Source organism: Littorina saxatilis, linkage group LG6 (assembly GCF_037325665.1).
Source record: "Littorina saxatilis isolate snail1 linkage group LG6, US_GU_Lsax_2.0, whole genome shotgun sequence".
Taxonomy (NCBI): domain Eukaryota; kingdom Metazoa; phylum Mollusca; class Gastropoda; order Littorinimorpha; family Littorinidae; genus Littorina; species Littorina saxatilis.
Window position 1 is genome coordinate 28,459,682 of NC_090250.1, and position 19,655 is coordinate 28,479,336.

Genomic DNA, 19,655 nt, shown 5'->3' on the forward strand with positions numbered 1-19,655 from the left:
TCAAATTTGGTGGGCATATTCAGGTACACCCGGGACAGGACACAACCTCGTCGATATTTCAACACGTGCGGCAGTGAATTGTGGCTCCCATGTTCATATTTACCACACACACACACACACACACACACACAAATAACTTTTTGTTTAAAGGATCATAATATCGAGCGGACACAGCATAATATTGACATCGGAGTGATTTATTCGCTGAGATCGCTGGTCTCGACTGGACAGGTGTGCAGCATATTGTAGTTTGCCTCACAGTCAAGGGCGCAACTCTTCCACAGTCAATACAAACAACGAGTTATTTCCAAACATCGTCTTTGGGAAATTGCCCTTTCTGTAAACTACCATGGTAACTCTGAAACAGTGTCCTCTTGAGTTTTCTGGGTGGCTAACACTGGTCTCTGTGATACCAGCCGTACAGGTCCGGGTAGGTCTTGGCGAATCGTTCTGCGTGGTGAGCCTATAGCACAGCTGACAGTACCCGTCTACACTCCAGTTGACGTTCCATACAGAATGTTCTAGTGTTTTACGATGTACGTTGTAATCAACTGAAGTTAAATAATTTACGCTTTCACCATCTGTCGATTTTCGTATTCTAAAGTTTATAACTGCTCCGCCTCCCCCTCCCCCCTGGCCGTCCATGCTTGCAGTTGTATTCTCCTCCTTGCACTCGTAAGTCATCCTCCTTACTCTCGTGTATCACCGTTCTTGCACTTGTTCATATTTCACTCCTCAAATTTCTTTCACCTTTTTTTTTTTTACCTCATTTTATTTATTTTTCTTATTTTTTTTAATTTTCGTTGCAGAGGGGAGGGGTGTCTAAACTACCTCTACCTCAACTTTAGCCAATGTTATCAGAATTTTCTGGGTGGCTTGCACTGGTCTCTGTTATACCAGCCGTACAGGTTCGGGTAGGTCTTGGCAAATCGTTCTGCGTGGTGAGCCTTATAGCACAGCTGACAGTAGGCGTCTACATTCCCGTGCTCGTGATACACAAAGTGTGCTTTCCTCCACAGCATGTCCACATAGCGCGCCTCGTCTTGAGACAAGTCTAGCAGGTACCGCCCCAGCTCTTCGGGAGACGCGAAGGACTCCGCATCGATGAATGTCCCTTCAGGGAAGAAACGGGAGTAGGTGGCCCCTCCTCGAACTACGGCTAGCACGTGTATATCCTGGAAGAAGGTCTTGTAGAATTTTTCCGTCACGTAGTCCGGACACATGGCGTTCTCGAAAGACAGATAGTAGAAGTAGTCGTTGAGAATGGCGCTGCAGTTCGGGGTCTTGCCGTCACACTTAAGCTTCCCACAGCGGCCATAGTGATCCACAGGGATGGTCTGCTGAAGTCTTTTCACATACCTGCACAGACACAGAAGGCTATTTACACTCTGATATGGACAGACTGCTAACGACAAAGGCCATAGTGATCCACAGGGATGGTCTGCTGAAGTCTTTTCACATACCTGCACAGACAATGAAGGCTATTTACATTCGGATATGGACAGACTGCTATGACTCAGGCCATAGTGATCCACAGGGATGGTCTGCTGAAGCTTATTCATGTACCTGCACAGATAAGATCAGAGACAATCATCAACATATATAAAGGCCGTATCTATACGTAGAAAAAAGAAATCATGGTCAAGATAACTTTGTAAAAAAACAACTTTGATACAAAAAAAGCCCAGTTGATGTAGCCTACCCATGAAGACATGAAGAGGGGCAATTTGAATTTGATCAAAACCCAACGGATTTAACATGCATCTGAATGCGTAAATTATCACAGAAGACAAAACATGAAGCAAAATTATTCTTACTGATGGTTATCTACATACATATCTGACAACCCGCGGAAAAACAGACACTCTTGGAGTATTATCTGAAAAACTGAGTATGCAGTAAAGTATCATGAAGGTCGGTCGAGTAGATTTTTCGAAATCGCTCTACACACACACACACACACACACACACACACACACACACACACACACACACACTCACACACACACAAAACCCTCACCATCACCCTCGGTTTTTTTCCCGGTCTATGTTAAAATATTTAGTCAAAACTTGACTAAATGTAAAAACCGTGCTGACTGACAGAATCTGATCAAACTGAAGAAGAAGAAGAAGAACAACAACAACAATCAGAAGAAGAACAACAAGAAGAACAACAAGAAGAACAACATTAAGAACAACCAGAAGAACAACAAGAACAAGAAGAACAAGAAGAACAAGACCAACAAGAACAAGAACAACAAGAACAACAAGAACAAGAACAACAACAAGAACAAGACCAACAAAAAGAACAACAAGAAGAACAACAAGAACAAGAACAAGAAGAACAAGAAGAAGAACAAGAAGAAGAACAACAAGAACAAGAAGAAGAACAAGAAGAAGAACAAGAAGAACAAGAACAAGAACAAGAACAAGAAAAACAAGAAGAACAAGAACAAGAAGAACAAGAACACGAAGAACAAGAACAACAAGAACAAGAAGAACACGAACACGAAGAAGAACAAGAAGAAGAACTAGAAGAAAAACAAGAACAAGAAGAAGAACAAGAACAAGAACAAGAAGAAGAACAACAAGAACAACAAGAAGAACAACAAAAACAAGAACAAGAAGAACAAGAAAAAGAACAAGAAGAACACGAAGAACACGAAGAAGAAGAAGAAGAAGAAGAAGAAGAAGAAGAAAAAGAAGAAGAAGAAGAAGAAAATGACGACGATGACGATGACGACGACGACGACGATGATGATGAAGATGAAGATGATGATGTGGTTGAAAACAAAATCAGCACTTACTGATCCCGTTGGCTCTGCACATTACAGTTTGAGGAGATCCACGAAACGCGTTTTGTTTTCTGCCGCATCACATCCCTGAGTTGATCCATTGACGGCACTGTTGAAGGCCTCTTGAGGTAATCTACTGGATAGAAAATGTCAGAGTCCACGCGATAGTTCCACGTCCAGTTGAACGCCTGTAAAAAGACACAGTATCAATCGGCCACTTGAAATTTAAATAAGTTTCGCCGTTCCCTAATTCCTCCCTTTTTTACTCACAATACCTAATATTGTTCACATGAGTTAATACTCTTGCGTTTCTATAGTCAAACTTTCCCACTTGACATTATACAGTCCGGTCACTAACGAGGGGTGTGTCTGCAGCAGGTATCCAAGGAGGACGTGTCGAAAGCTTTGCCTTAATAAAAGTAAGAGTATTCCCTCTTCCACAACCCATACAGACCCGACCAAGTTATTTCCGGAGTTCGTCTCTTGATACCAGGATTTACAGTGATGCAAAGACGAGGTACAGTGGAACCCCCCTTTTTGGAACTCGCAATTCAAGACTCCCTCCTATTTAAGATTGTTTTCTCAGACTTTCTGTTCATACCCTCTGTTAACGTTCCCCCATTTTAAGACTCCCTCCTATTTAAGACCTTGTTTTCTCAGACTTTCTGTTCATAACCTCTGTTAACGTTCCCCCATTTTAAGACTCCCTCCTATTTAAGACCTTGTTAACTTTTCTCAGACTTTCTGTTCATAACCTCTGTTAACGTACCCCCATTTTAAGACTCCCTCCTATTTAAGACCTTGATTTCTCCGACTTTCTGTTCATAACCTCTGTTAACGTTCCCCCATTTTAAGACTCCCTCCTATTTAAGACCTTGATTTCTCCGACTTTCTGTTCATAACCTCTGTTAACGTTCCCCCATTTTAAGACTCCCTCCTATTTAAGACCTTGTTTTCTCAGACTTTCTGTTCATAACCTCTGTTAACGTTCCCCCATTTTAAGACTCCCTTCTATTTAAGACCTTGTTTTCTCAGATTTTCTGTTCATAACCTCTGTTAACGTTCCCCCATTTTAAGACTCCCTCCTATTTAAGACCTTGTTTTCTCAGACTTTCTGTTCATAACCTCTGTTAACGTTCCCCCATTTTAAGACTCCCTCCTATTTAAGACCTTGTTTTCTCAGACTTTCTGTTCATAACCTCTGTTAACGTTCCCCCATTTTAAGACTCCCTCCTATTTAAGACCTTGTTTTCTCAGACTTTCTGTTCATAACCTCTGTTAACGTTCCCCCATTTCAAGACTCCTTCCTATTTAAGACCTTGTTTTTTCAGACTTTCTGTTCATAACCTCTGTTAACGTTCCCCCATTTTAAGATTCCCTCCTATTTAAGACCTTGTTTTCTCAGACTTTCTGTTCATAACCTCTGTTAACGTACCCCCATTTTAAGACTCCCTCCTATTTAAGACCTTGTTTTCTCAGACTTTCTGTTCATAAGTGATAACCTCTGTTAACGTTCCCCCATTTTAAGACTCCCTTCTATTTAAGACCTTGTTTTCTCAGATTTTCTGTTCATAACCTCTGTTAACGTTCCCCCATTTCAAGACTCCTTCCTATTTAAGACCTTGTTTTTTCAGACTTTCTGTTCATAACCTCTGTTAACGTTCCCCCATTTTAAGATTCCCTCCTATTTAAGACCTTGTTTTCTCAGACTTTCTGTTCATAACCTCTGTTAACGTACCCCCATTTTAAGACTCCCTCCTATTTAAGACCTTGTTTTCTCAGACTTTCTGTTCATAAGTGATAACCTCTGTTAACGTTCCCCCATTTTAAGACTCCCTTCTATTTAAGACCTTGTTTTCTCAGATTTTCTGTTCATAACCTCTGTTAACGTTCCCCCATTTTAAGACTCCCTTCTATTTAAGACCTTGTTTTCTCAGATTTTCTGTTCATAACCTCTGTTAACGTTCCCCCATTTTAAGACTCCCTCCTATTTAAGACCTTGTTTTCTCAGACTTTCTGTTCATAACCTCTGTTAACGTTCCCCCATTTTAAGACTCCCTCCTATTTAAGACCTTGTTTTCTCAGACTTTCTGTTCATAAGTGATAACCTCTGTTAACGTTCCCCCATTTTAAGACTCCCTTCTATTTAAGACCTTGTTTTCTCAGATTTTCTGTTCATAACCTCTGTTAACGTTCCCCCATTTTAAGACTCCCTTCTATTTAAGACCTTGTTTTCTCAGATTTTCTGTTCATAACCTCTGTTAACGTTCCCCCATTTTAAGACTCCCTCCTATTTAAGACCTTGTTTTCTCAGACTTTCTGTTCATAACCTCTGTTAACGTTCCCCCATTTTAAAACTCCCTCCTATTTAAGACCTTGTTTTCTCAGATGTTTTGAGGTCTTAAGAGGGGGGTTCCACTGTTTTCTATTGACATGGTGTGCAAACTGCACTCTGGTGTAATGCACACTTCCAATCCTTACCTTGGCTGTCAGTGTTATGACGTATTAGGATCATTACCTGGCTGCAGCCAACTACTCACCTGACATTATGAATATTAACTGCTGCAATGTTCCCCAACAATGACCTCACATGGCACTGCAAATCCCAAAGTGTCCCACCAACCCTAAAAAGACGTCCGCACGTGTTCAAACACTAGCAAGGATGTAAGAATTATCCCCATGTTTAAAAGTTGATGACAGGAAGACATGATCATTGACATAACCTAGCAGTATCAAAAAACATGTACAACAGACACAAAAACACCACGTAACTCCAGATCAACCCTGCTCCGTCTGACGTTTTGTGCTTTAACAATCATCGAGGAAGAAAGTCGCTTGTTCATTTCAATGCTTGTTATTCACTCAGATGCCAGGAGATTGGTTCCGCAAAATTCTCACTTACTCTATTGCATCTATATATATATATACGACTAGTGTCTGTCTGTCTGTCTGTCTGTCTGTCTGTCTGTCTGTGCGCGATGCGCGGCCAAGGTTCTCGATGGATATGTTTCAAATTTGGTGATCATATTCAGGTACACCCTGGACACAACCTGGTCGATGAGATATTTCAACACGTGCTCTCAGCGCGCAGCGCTGTGCGCGCTGAACCGATTTTTTTTGTGTGTGTCTGGATCCACTACCAGTAACTCTTCCTTATCTTCTCCAGTGTTTTCACCCGCGATTATCTCCCTTCCTCCGTGTGGCGTCAATCCATATTCCCGTTACTACGTTACTATTTTCTCTCCCGAAAGCGGCGTATGGCTGTCTGAATGTCGGGGTAAAAACGGTCATACACGTAAAAACCCACTTGTGCAAAAACATGAGTGAACGTGGGAGTTTCAGCCCATGAACGAAGAAGAAGAAGAAGAAGAAGAAGAAGTGTGCATTTAGAGCGCTTACTTCCCTTTGTGTCTAAGATCCTACAATAGCGCTCTGCCTCGATCATTTGTTTGAGATTCGCGCTGACAATCAGATTACAAAACCCTATAATTATGAGCCAGCAAACCCACCGAATTCCAGGGAGAGTCTCTGTAGTGGCCGTTGGTCAGTACGGGAGATTCCATGACGTGGAACAGGTAGATTTGACCCGGGTGGGCCCTGGGGATGACCGTCTTTCCAGGCGCTCCACGGAACAGCACAACGTCCGCCTGGGCGTGGTCCTTACGGCTCCAGCTTAGTGAGCAGTCTTTCACTGGGCAGTGGCCGAACAACTCCAGAGAAGACACCCGCTTAATGTAACCTGGGGCGTTGTACCACGTGATCTTCTTTATCTTGTTTTTGGGGGGAACTCCGTCCTTGGTCTCTGCCTTCACTTGTTCCTTCTCTGTCTCTGGCCAGCTGTACTCCTCAGGCCTTTCCCTGATCATGGGGGAACGAAAGTTGAGCAGATACGCCCGGACAGAAGCGATGTACTCTTCCACTGTGGTGGCGTTGCCCACCTTCTCTTTCACAAAAGTTCGGAAGACCTCCGACTTCTCGAAGCTGCCTGCAGGCCCTGGGCTCTGGAGCTTCTTTGCCACAGAGGACACGAAAGTCCCGACTAGCTTGAATTGCTCCGACACCTGTTGAACGGCTGGCAGGTGTCGCCAGGTGCTCATGTCGGTGTGCATCACGTTGGAGGTGAAGAAGACGCCCGCGGTGAAAGAGGCCAGCACGGTAAGGGTCAGTAGGGTGTTCTTCACTCTGCCGGATGACTTTGGGGCTGAGCTGGTGGACACGTGGGAGGGGGACTCTGACGTCTTCGTGGTTAACCTGGGACAGAAAATGATGGAAAGACTGTAATGAGATTTCAGAAAATGATGGACAGAATGTAATGAGATTTCAGAAAATGTTGGACAGAATGTAATAAGATCACATAAAATGATGGACAGAATGTAATAAGATCACATAAAAGTATGGACAGAATGTAATAAGATCACATAAAATGATGGACAGAATGTAATGAGATTTCAGAAACTGATGGACAGAATGTAATAAGATCACAGAAACTGATGGACAGAATGCAATAAGATCACAGAAACTGATGGACAGAAAGTAATGATATCACAGAACATGATGGACCGAATGTAATGAGATTACAGAAAATGATGGACAGAATGTGATAAGATCACAGAAAATGATGGACAGAATGTGATAAGATCACAGAAAATGATGAACAGAATGTGATAAGATCACAGAAAATGATGGACAGAATGTGATAAGATCACAGAAAATGATGGACAGAATGTAATGAGATTACAGATATTAATATGGACTGAATGTATTGAGATTATACAAAGTTGGTAGGTAGGTTGTTGGGTTTTTCGTGTCCCCTTCAACCTATCCGGCTTTTCGGGACCGATTCAATTGTGTTATCTTTCTCAGTTTGCGTGGTGGTCTCAGTGTTTGAAACTATTTATACTACTTCAAATCTTGTTCAAAATCTTGTGCCAAATATCCTTTAAAAACGTTAAACATCTTGTCGGGGGGGGGGGGGGGGTGTCCCGGAATGAGATTACAGAACATGGACAGATTGTCATGAGATTACAAACAAGAGGCGAAGCCATCAAGGCTCACGTAAGAAATCGACAAACAGTAACACAAACTCAATCACTCCGTCACACACACACACACACACACACACACACACACACACACACACACACACACACACACACAAAAACACACACACACACACACACACACACACACACACACACACACACACACACACACACACACACACACACACACACACACACACACAGAAAGAGCATAGGTGAAACTGCAAGAAAGCGAGACACTAGATCTAGATCTGTCTGTCTGCATGTAGCCTACTTACAAGGACACGACTGCCAACTAGTCTCGGCGCGCTCAAAATAATAATGACCGAGACTTTCAGTACTTCCTTCGCGTGACCCTCTTACGTCATAATGTGACGTCAATGTAATGTGACGTCTTCAAATGTTAGAGTTTCTACCACAGACATACACACGCACAGACGCACGCACGCACGCACGCACGCACGCACAGACAGACAAAGTTACGATCGCATAGGCTACACTTACGTGAGCCAAAAAGGATGGACAGAGTTGTAGAGGTTACATGCCGAGTCTCAGTGATCATTAAAAAATAATGGTCGAAGTTAGCGGATCATGAAAAATGCGAGCTAATCACTGAGACGAGGTATGTAACCTCTTTTTATACAACTCCTGTAATGCAACCGAGGGGTGGATTAAATCTAGTTGATTATTTTTAGACAAGTGAGAAATTAGAACGAACTACTTTGATTACACCAAAAATCACACGTGGATTATTCGAAGTAAGAATAAAGAGGGCTAAAAAATAATCAACACTAGAATTTATTTTTAGAACATTTGCAACCCAGACGATTGGACCCTGTTGCGGAACAATACGTACAACGTTGACTCAAAACTGTAACAACAATGGCTGACGTGTATGAAGTACACGCATACCTCGCCAGGTTTGTTTCTGTGACTAGTCGACAGACGATGCCATTTGCTTTGTGTGTGTTTTTGTTGTTGCTTACTGTACGTGTAAAATCCAGTTTCTTTAACAGGCAACAAACCTTGCAAATTTCCAGAAGCTGCAATCTGAAGCGACCTATCTCTGATTCTAGCAGACGATCTCTCCAATGTTTAACACAAAATCAGCAAACTCTCCTGTCACATAGAACGTCCATTATATAGTGCAATGTTGAAATGAAGTTACCGGTCTGAAACATTTAGTCGTTTCTTCTGAGACAATCCTTGTTCTTTTATCATCTACAGCTACAGATTTACCGCAGTCTTCACCACGCGAATTCACAACAGAAGTCAGACTTTCGAACATATACAATCTACGTAGGCAAGCACGATACGTCATGACGTCATATGATTCCTAGCATATTGACGTAATGCTAAACATCCGGTTATCCCGAGTTTTCTCCGTAATACATGTCCGTGGGTTTTTCAATGTTCGGTTATTTCCGTGTCTTCATGCGGAAAGGGAACCGTCGTCTGCTATCAACGACATGGACCATTCTGGTCCTTGTTGCTGACAAAAACATGATTTTAACACAGAATGTAATGTCAGAATAGCTATATAAACGCTATTGTGTTTTAATCGTAGAAATGGGGTCCGATATTTAGACCAGACAAGTATAATGCCGACGAGTCGGAGACTAAGAATAAAGTAAAAGAATAGGGACTATTTGAATGACGCGCATTTGACACTCTGAGTGATTAGGCTGAAATGAAATTGCGTACAAAATGTCGTCTGCATGACTGCATGTTCGACCCGTGTTGTTCGTTGTATAAATAGCTTAAACAATGACGACAACTCGTTGATTACTGGAAAATAAACCACTCGTGGGTATTTGCAGCCGCTTGGTAATTCACTCGTGTGCTCCGCACACTCGTGAATTACCAAGCGGCTGCAAATACCCACTCGTGGTTTATTTTCCAGTAATCAACTCGTGGTCATTGTTTAAGCTCTATTTATACAACTCCTGCAATGCAACCGAGGGGTGGATTAAATCTAGTTGATTATTTTTAGACAAGTGAGAAATTAGAACGAACTACTTTGATTACACCAAAAATCACACGTGGATTATTCGAAGTAAGAATAAAGAGGGCTAAAAAATAATCAACACTAGAATTTATTTTTAGAACATTTGAAACCCAGACGATTGGACCCTGTTGCGGAAGAATACGTACAACGTTGACTCAAAACTGTAACAACAATGGCTGACGTTTATGAAGTACACGCATACCTCTGGATCTGGATCTGGATAACCCGCCTGGGTTGATGGTTGGCGGGTTTGTTTCTGTGACTTGTCGACAGACGATGCCATTTGCTTTGTGTGTGTTTCTGTTGTTGCTTACTCAGTTACTGTACGTGTAAAATCCAGTTCTTTAACAGGCAACAAACCTTGCAAATTTCCAGAAGCTGCAATCTGAAGCGACCTATCTCTGATTCTAGCAGACGATCTCTCCAATGTTTAACACAAAATCAGCAAACTCTCCTGTCACATAGAACGTCCATTATATAGTGCAATGTTGAAATGAAGTTACCGGTCTGAAACATTTAGTCGACGTCGTTTCTTCTGAGACAATCCTTGTTCTCTTATCATCTACAGATTTACCGCAGTCTTCACCACGCGAATTCACAACAGAAGTCAGACTTTCGAACATACAACAATCTACGTAGGCAAGCATGATACGTCATGACGTCATATGATTCCTAGCATATTGACGTAATGCTAAACATCCGGTTATCCCGAGTTTTCTCCGTAATACGTGTCCGTGGGTTTTTCAATGTTCGGTTATTTCCGTGGCTTCATGCGGAAAGGGAACCGTCGTCTGCTATCAACGACATGGACCATTCTGGTCCTTGTTGCTGACAAAAACATGATTTTAACACAGAATGTAATGTCAGAATAAACGCTATTGTGTTTTAATCGTAGCAATGGGGTCCGATATTTAGACCAGACAAGTATAATGCCGACGAGTCGGAGACTAAGAATAAAGTAAAAGAATAGGGAATATTTGAATGACGCGCATTTGACACTCTGAGTGATTAGGCTGAAATGAAATTTCGTACAAAATGTCGTCTGCATGACTGCATGTCGTTCGACCCGTGTTGTTCGTTGTATAAATAGCTTAAACAATGACGACAACTCGTTGATTACTGGAAAATAAACCACTCGTGGGTATTTGCAGCCGCTTGGTAATTCACTCGTGTGCTCCGCACACTCGTGAATTACCAAGCGGCTGCAAATACCCACTCGTGGTTTATTTTCCAGTAATCAACTCGTGGTCATTGTTTAAGCTCTATATTCCTCCTTTCAAAGAAAAGAGGAGTTTTTGTGCAAAAGTTTGATCGAATCCTTTTAACTCAACCAGTCTTCCTGCGCAGACGATTGAATAATGCGCGGTTGTATAGTTCGGGGAAAATCATTTAATTCTGTTAACACTTCTTGTCAGTTTCCCTGTTTTGGACTAAAATCAAGTACACAGTTATGTTGTTATTCTGCTGTGGCGGTAAAGGCAGATAGTGTGTGTTCTGTTCTGTGTTCATGTTTTGGTATCGCTTAGGAAATGTTCTTTCTTCGAATGGGACAAGCAGACGAACTTTTGCACCCGTGTTCCAACGTTAAAAACTGTATGAAGTTCAGTTTTCTGGGGCAAAATAGTGTATGTTCTTTAAATTGATGAGATGTGTGCATTTGGTTGCGTGTGATCTGTTTATAAAATGAAATATTGTCGAAAACTAACCGTCGGATTGCAGTCTTTTGTCCAAGCATATCTATGGTCCAAGGAACTCAGTTCAGAAAATTTGGAAGGGGAACTACTCTTGTCGCTAGACAGAGTACGAGAGTTACTTGCCTTGAGAGTTTGCTTGCACTCATAAGAGATCTAAAGCGAGTTTCTCTGCACTGATCGTTAGATTTGGATTTAGAAAACAACCAAACTCATGGATTTTATATGGAGATTAATGTGTTCAAGCCTGTAGTTGCCAGTTTAAATGCAGTATGTTTGTATTGTTTGGTCTAGAGATGTATATTTTGTACATTGGAGCGTTCGGAACTTTTCGATCGCTAAAGTAGTTCCCTCAAAGTCTAACTCATCAACCTGTGAGCTATCAAGGATTCAGGCCCGTTGTTGTTTTAGTTACTGAAAAATAACTAGCCCTACACGTTTACAGAGAGAAAGAAGCAGAGGGAGGAATAAAGATTGTTATGGGATTACAGAAAATAATGGACTAAATATTATAAGATCACAAAATACAATGACATTATAAAACGTTGTTTGGTTGGTTGTTGTTTTTTTCTGTCCTTTCCAACTTATTATTGTACTCCAAATCAATTCTTACCCCCACCCTTTTCCACATTTCATAGTAGGTAGGATATGTGTGTGTAAGTTGGGGGAGTGGGGCGGGGGGGGGGGGGGGGCGAGGGTGAGCATAATTACCTGGTGCTGGCATCCATGTTCCGGAATCCTGATGACAGACTGCGTCAGCAATGGCAGGACATACGATTCGCGATTCCTGAAGTCGGCTCTTTCTCACAGCGAGGGCATCTCAGAATCTGAAATTAGAACATCTGAAATCTAACAAAAGGCCACACACTGGGTCATTCTTCACTGCAAAGCACCTTCCGTATCAAGTCGTGTGTGTGTGTGTGTGTGTGTGTGTGTGTGTGTTTTGGGGGTGTCAAGAAAACATTGTCAGTCGGGGTACCAGAAACCTTTTTTCACACCAAAAACACAGAGAGAGATCCAGAGAGAGAGAGAAACCGACGGACACACACACACACACACACACACACACGTACACACACACACACACATACAAACACACACACACACACAAAGTAGTATCTGGGTGACAGTTTGTGTACCGAAGCGTCCTCCAAGACACATTTCCAGGCGATTAATAAAACTGCATGTTGCAACGGAATTTTCCCATTAACGCGACAGTTTCATATTATTACAAAAGGTTTTTTGGACGTCCTTTACATTGAAAATGTAACATATGCCTGCGTTTTGAAGCAACTATTTATAATCCACTCCCATTTGTATTAGCAACTAAAGCTAATTCTGCAGTAAAACCCTTCTACCTATAAGTTTTTCATGACCCAAAATTAATCGTGTATCCAGTTAGGCGTGTTTCATTGTATCGAAAAAAAAAATAGCATGGTGAGGTTATAAGATAAGATACATCTTTATAAACAAGGGTAATGGTATAACAACGAAGTCGCCTTTATTTTAAACCAACGCTCACCAAGAAAGCTGAAGTTATCGGGAACACATCGAAGTTGGGAGAAAATACTCCTCCGAAAGCGGCGTATGGCTGCCTAAATGGCGGGGTAAAAACGGTCATACACGTAAAATTCCACTCGTGCAAACCACGAGTGCACGTGGGAGTTTCAGCCCACGAACGCAGAAGAAGAAGAAGATGAAGAAGAAGGGAGAAAATATTGGTTGAAAAACACAACTCTGCACGCTGAGTATAATATAATTATGGTAGAAAGATGACTTACCCACTCCCAGTGTTTTGGTAGCCAACCCGGCCTTTATTGCAAACTTTACTTGTGTGTGCACCATACCATACCTGCAAGTGCCAATATGTGGCAGGACATCTGCACTAAAGCAAGAGCAAGAATTAACTGCATGACTGTTAGTGCCTCTCCTGTGTTACGACTCAAATCAAGTGGGTTACAGTTGTAAAAAAAACGCTCTATTATAATGATTTCCTGTGTGCGTGTGTGTCAACGCCATTGCATGATTTATTGATAGATTGAAGTGCCAGTTCTTTTCGTGTTCTGAGTTTTTGTGTTTCGTATCAGGTGCTCGTTCTTCTTCTTCTTTTTTTTTTAAAGTTAAATCAATTTTACCCGTGCATAAAAAAAACCTGCTACAACCTAGGAAACGACCCTTTCAAGAACACGATCTTCAGCCTCGTAGGCACGCAGTCTTCAGTCTCGTACACAGTATAAGAAAAAAAAAATAGCCTTGAACTAAATAGCGTTTAGCCTACCCTTGACGGTGCTACTTTTGCTGGTAGAATTATATATCATGCCAAACAGTGTTCACGGTTGGTGACAAAAAAATGTGTTCAAAAGAGGAACACTTCAGTTTAAGCCTGTCCTTAACTGGGCCAAGTCGACTACGCGAAGTATGCTTTGCGAAGCTGGCCGCACGAAGCCTTAGCACTGAGTTTTCGGTAAAAAGACTTCGCGAAGTCGACTTCGGGCTCAATTAGGGACAGCCTTTAGAGTGTATTGTTCACCTTCCAATCTTCTTCTTCTGTGTTCGTGGGCTGAAACTCCCACGTACACTCGTGTTTTTTGCACGAGTGGAATTTTACGTGTATGACCGTTTTTTACCCCGCCATTTAGGCAGCCATACGCCGTTTTCGGAGGAAGCATGCTGGGTATTTTCGTGTTTCTATAACCCACCGAACTCTGACATGGATTTATACAGGATCTTTTTCGTGCGCACTTGGTCTTGTGCTTGCGTGTACACACGGGGGTGTTCGGACACCGAGGAGAGTCTGCACACAAAGTTGACTCTGAGAAATAAATCTCTCGCCGAACGTGGGGACGAACTCACGCTGACAGCGGCCAACTGGATACAAATCCAGCGCGCTACCGACTGAGCTACATCCCCGCCCTTTCACCTTCCAATGATAAGAAATGTTGCCCAAAACAACTCTGTTAATGATGTTGGAAGTTGTAGTTTTTCTCTTGTGCTCTTTTTCTGCTAACAGTTTTGATGAAGTTAAGTAAATGAGCGAAAATTAACTAAGTCAGGGTTGTACTCATACAGGTTAGATTATATATTGAACGACGCAATCAAACACTATAAAGGTATGACGACAAAGAAGGTTTTTAATATGCCAATTGAGTTGTTATTGTTTTTGTGATATAACATCAAAACAAACGACGGGTCATGCTGTAGAAATAAAGTGGTTTTTTTATCTGTTAGGGCACGATACTACATATTCAACTAACTGTTAAGTCCACCTTTTTTGACAAAATAACGACACTACATAATAAGACAGATGCATGTTCCCATTAACCATTTCTGTAAAACTGGTAACATCCCAAAATCGTTAGAACAAGTTTGATGTCAGGGCCGGACTACCGGGGGGGGGGGGGGGGATTATGGGGGTTGCGCAACCCCCCCCCCCCACCCCCCACCCCTAGCCTAAACATGTACCTCACTTATTTAAAACATTTTTTATTATTGTTTATTTTATGCCGTTTCATGCAAGGAGTGACCATTTTCCTATCTCAGAATATGACCTACCCATCAGCTTCAGCTTCAGCCCCTGACCCCCAAAAGGGGCTCTGTCCCTTGACCCCGCCAGAGGGAACATCCCCCTGGAACACCACTGGCAACCCCCCCCCCCCCCCTCTTCCTCTTAGCCTAGTCCGGCCCTGGCTGTAGACGGACGATCTGACAGACAGACAGACTGACAGACAGATGGAGACACACGCGAAATTGTAGATAATGTCGTCAGACATTTCACCCAAGTCTATCCAAAATCTCACAACCTTCGTGATGTAAATATGGTAACTCTGACAGATAGGCAGAGAGAAAGACAGACAGACAGACAGACAGACAGACAGACAGACAGACATACAGACAGAAATAACCCCTTCTGAAAATCTCTAACATCTAACTATCGTGTGAACAAGTTTGAAATAGTCGGACGATCGGACAGATCAGACAGACGGACAGGCAGACTGACAGACAGATGGGGAGACACTCGAAAATGTATACTCACACAAGTATACACATAACCACTCACACACAGGAACAAGGTGTTTTGTTATGCTGATGCGAGTAAGAAAACGGGACTGGCCTTCCTGAGCTAAACATTAAAATATCTACACACACACACACACACACACACACACACACACACACACACACACACACACACACACACACACACACACGAAAAAAAGAAAAAAACGTCCGGGGATATCATTCCCAGGAACTCTCATGTCCAATTTCATAAAGATCGGTCCAGTAGTTTGGTCTGAATCGCTCTACACACACACACAGACAGACAGACAGACACACACACACACACACACACACACACACACACATACACCACAACCCTCGTCTCGATTCCCCCCTCTACGTTAAAACATTTAGTCAAAACTTGACTAAATGTAAAAATGGGGAGTAAAAATTTCGTGGAGGGAGTAATTTTTTCGTGCCTTAGGGAGTTCTTTTCTCGTACGAAAAGTGTACTCGGAGTAAGAATTTCGTACGAAATGTTTACTCCGGAGTAAATTTTTCGTGGAGTAAAAATGTCGTGTTACACCGGCCGCCATTTTTCCTCTCTCGGTTCGAACATTTTCGGATTGATTGTCCTTCACTAATACACTACAGAGCAGATGTATGAGTGTGGTTGTGGAAACAAATATGAGGTTCAGCTGTCTGCCCAACAACTTGTCGAATAAGGAATTATATTGAAAGATATATGTGAAAGTGTGAGACCACAGCCGATCGAAAGTCCGTCTGCTACACTTAGCTTCGATTCGAAAGTTTTCGGGGTGGATTATTTTTTTTATAAGATACCCAAAACAACGTTAAGGAAAGCGCTATTGCAGAAAACTGTGACATGCATCTTCATGTCGGATAACTTGCTCAATAAGACTTTCTATTAAAAGATATTTCAGAAATAGTGTGAGAGCGATGTTTGTCAGACGTTGTAGCCTCTCAGTGCGGACACTTAGAGTCCGACTACTGTGACTGAAAACGAGGCCAAAATGAAAATTTTCACGTGAAAATGGTAACCTTAGGTTTTGGCACTGGCAAACCGTCATAACAAAGGCCGGACTTTGGTATTGCATTTCAGCTTGGAGGCTTAAAAATTAATTAATGAGTTTGGTTATTAAAAATCTGAAAATTGTAATTAAAATTATGTTACGATCAAAAAATAATTTCATCTTATTTTTCATTATTTGCTGATTCCAAAAACATATAAATATGTTATATTTGGATTAAAAACAAGCTCTGAAAATGAAAATATGAAAATTATGATTTAAATTTAATTAACGAAATCGATTTAAAAACTATTTCATCTGATTCCTTGTCGGTTCCTGATTCAAAAACATATAGATATGATATTTTTCGATTAAAAACAAGCTCAGAAAGTTAAACAGAACAGAGATACAGAAAAGAGTGCTATCCTGCTCAGCGCAACCACTCCCGCGCTAGTCTGGCTTGTCAATTTCACTACCTTTGCCACGAGCGGTGGACTGACGATGCTGCGAGTATACGATCTTGGTGAAGAAATGCAGTGCGTTCAGTTTCAGTTTCATTCTTTGAGTTCAACGTCGACAGCTTGACTAAATGTAGTAATTTCGCCTTGCGCGACTTGTTTAACGTTCCTTCAACCCATATGACTATTATGGACCTTCTTCTTCTTCTGCGTTCGTGGGCTGAAACTCCCACGTACACTCGTGTTTTTGCACGAGTGGATTTTTACGTGTATGACCGTTTTTACCCCTCCATTTCGGCAGCCATACGTCGCTTTCGGAGGAAGCATGCTGGGTATTTTCGTGTTTCTACAACCCACCGAACTCTGACATGGATTACAGGATCTTTTCCATGCGCACCTGGTCTTGTGCTTGCGTGTGCACACGAAGGGGGATAAGCCACTAGCAGGTCTGCACATAAGTTGACCTGGAAGATCGGAAACATCTCCACACTTAACCCACCAGGCGGCCGCGGCCGGGATTCGAACTCACGACCTTCCGATTAAGAGGCCGACGTCTTACCACCACGCCACAGCGCCCGTCGCTATTGTGGACCGATGCAAGTTTTTTTCTTATTTCACAAGGTAGTGTTGGACATTATTTACACTGAGGCCCATCACCGTCAAATGGAAGTGGTTCAAAATTAAACCTTGTGGGGGTGGGGGGGGGCGGGGGTGGAGGGGGGGGAGAGAGAGAAGGAGAGAGAGAGACGTCTCGGGAATGCGATTTGTGGAACTTTTTGTCCTAACACCAGATACTGCGTAACGGCATATAAACTCGTCTTTTGAGGCTTCTGAGAAGAATATGACCAACACCAGTTGGCATCATCATTGCTGGACATGGTAGGTGAACCAACACAGATTGTTCGTGATTGCAAGTTGATTGTTATTTTTACTAAAATGAAACATTTGTTCAGTTTTAGCTGTTCTGATTTTTTGGTCGATTTTAACGAGGGGAATCTTACTGTTGTAAGTTTGATTTTCGGGAGTTTCTGTGTTTTTCGTTCACCTGTATAGACACTACCTCATATAAAAATAAAACTGTTTGCTGGATATTGTAGGGTAAGGACTGACCTATAACTGGTTTTAGCAGAAACGGCCTTATAACAAAGATATATACTCAAACGCATATTTTGTATTACAGGTAGTATAAATCACAATGAACATTCGGAAATAACTCTGTCGGTTTTGTATGGGCGAATACTCTTGGACCTATTTCTTGTGTGTGTGTGTGTGTGTGTGTGTGTGTGTGTGTGTGTGTGTGTATATATATATATATGTGTGTGTGTGTGTGTGTGTGTGTTTGTATGTGTGTGTGTGTGTGTGTGTGTTATGTGTGTGATTGTGTGTGTGTGTGTTTATGTGTGATGGTGTGTGAGTGTGTGTGTGTGTGTGTGTGTGTGTGTGTGTGTGTGTGTGTGTGTGTGTGTTTTCCTAATTTCTCACAGGTTATGTTGGCTTGATGTACGGGTAACCTCTTGCAGTGAAAAAGAATATGACGATGACTTGATTTGGGACTCCGGACGCAGAGATGTATATTTATATCATGTACTGACCTTGCACGCGCATTTCCTGTAGCTATAACAACGGCTAATTCTCGATGTCAGCATTGCGACAACATGGGTATGCAGTCGCTCCAGACTGAATCGATTTGATCTTTTCTCAGCCTGCCTGAGCACGTGGACTCCGGTTTCCGCTGTACATAAGCTTTTTGAAGTTATGACAGAGTGTGCCAAATGAATATGACAAACAACCTCGTTCAAACCAACACCGACAGAACGACTTCACATGACAAGGTATTACTCTGATGCGTTCTGCATGCCAACTTAGGTCAGTAAGCCTGACCTCAACAAAGTTAATCTCAGTCAGGTGTACGCGTAATGCGCTTCTGACGCATTCTGCATTTAACCCTATTCTTAGCCCTAACCCTAACCCTAACCCCTAATCCTAACCCTAACCCTTGGCCTGGGCATAATACAGATTAACTTTAGGGTGCACGTAACGTGCATAACACAAGAAACCTCTGGCTGAAACAGAACGTCAATGCGATAATGAAAAAAACAATCTCACCTCGGCACCGCCTCTTAGCTTCTGCTGGCAACGGGCCGGGATCCAGACAGAATGTAAGATAATGAACACTGAGTTCTCTGCTTTACAGTTAATCAATAGGCAGTGCGGCTTTGCTTTTTGGCACAGAAAGTGACTAGCACAAACCTCGTTCGCAGCTGCTGCGAGAGTGATGAAGTAACTGCAAACAGCGACTGTAGCTATACCACAGCTGCAGATGGCACTTGCAATAACCTCCTCGGTGCAGAACTGATGAAGTCTTTATTGTTAATCGCAAGAGTGATCTACGTGAGTTGTCTGACATTCTGACGTGAACCAAGGAGGATGATTTTTGTTACGATTAAACCACACAAGATCGACGTCAGATAGCTGTTTGTATCTATAGCATCCCGTATCACAGTCAATATGATTGATGGAGCTGTCGACCAAAACGTTTTCTCAGTTTAACGTGCAATCCACAAAGTAACACTCTTCTTCTTCCCCAAAGTAACACTCTTCTGCTTCCAAAGAGTAACACTCTTATTCTTC

The 19,655-nt window shown here is 42.2% G+C and overlaps 1 protein-coding gene across 1 annotated transcript; it reads right to left on the reverse strand.

Moving 5' to 3' along the window:
- Positions 1-109: 109 nt before the first annotated feature.
- LOC138968917 (alpha-(1,3)-fucosyltransferase C-like) lies at positions 110-19,347 on the reverse strand. Its single transcript, XM_070341590.1, has 5 exons — positions 19,131-19,347; positions 12,248-12,363; positions 6,305-7,046; positions 2,808-2,983; positions 110-1,359 (listed from the first exon to the last, which is right to left on the reverse strand). The coding sequence occupies exons 2-5, from the start codon at positions 12,262-12,264 to the stop codon at positions 858-860; spliced, it is 1,437 nt and encodes a 478-aa protein (XP_070197691.1). The 5' UTR covers positions 12,265-12,363; positions 19,131-19,347; the 3' UTR covers positions 110-857.
- Between the last annotated feature and the right edge of the window lie 308 nt (positions 19,348-19,655).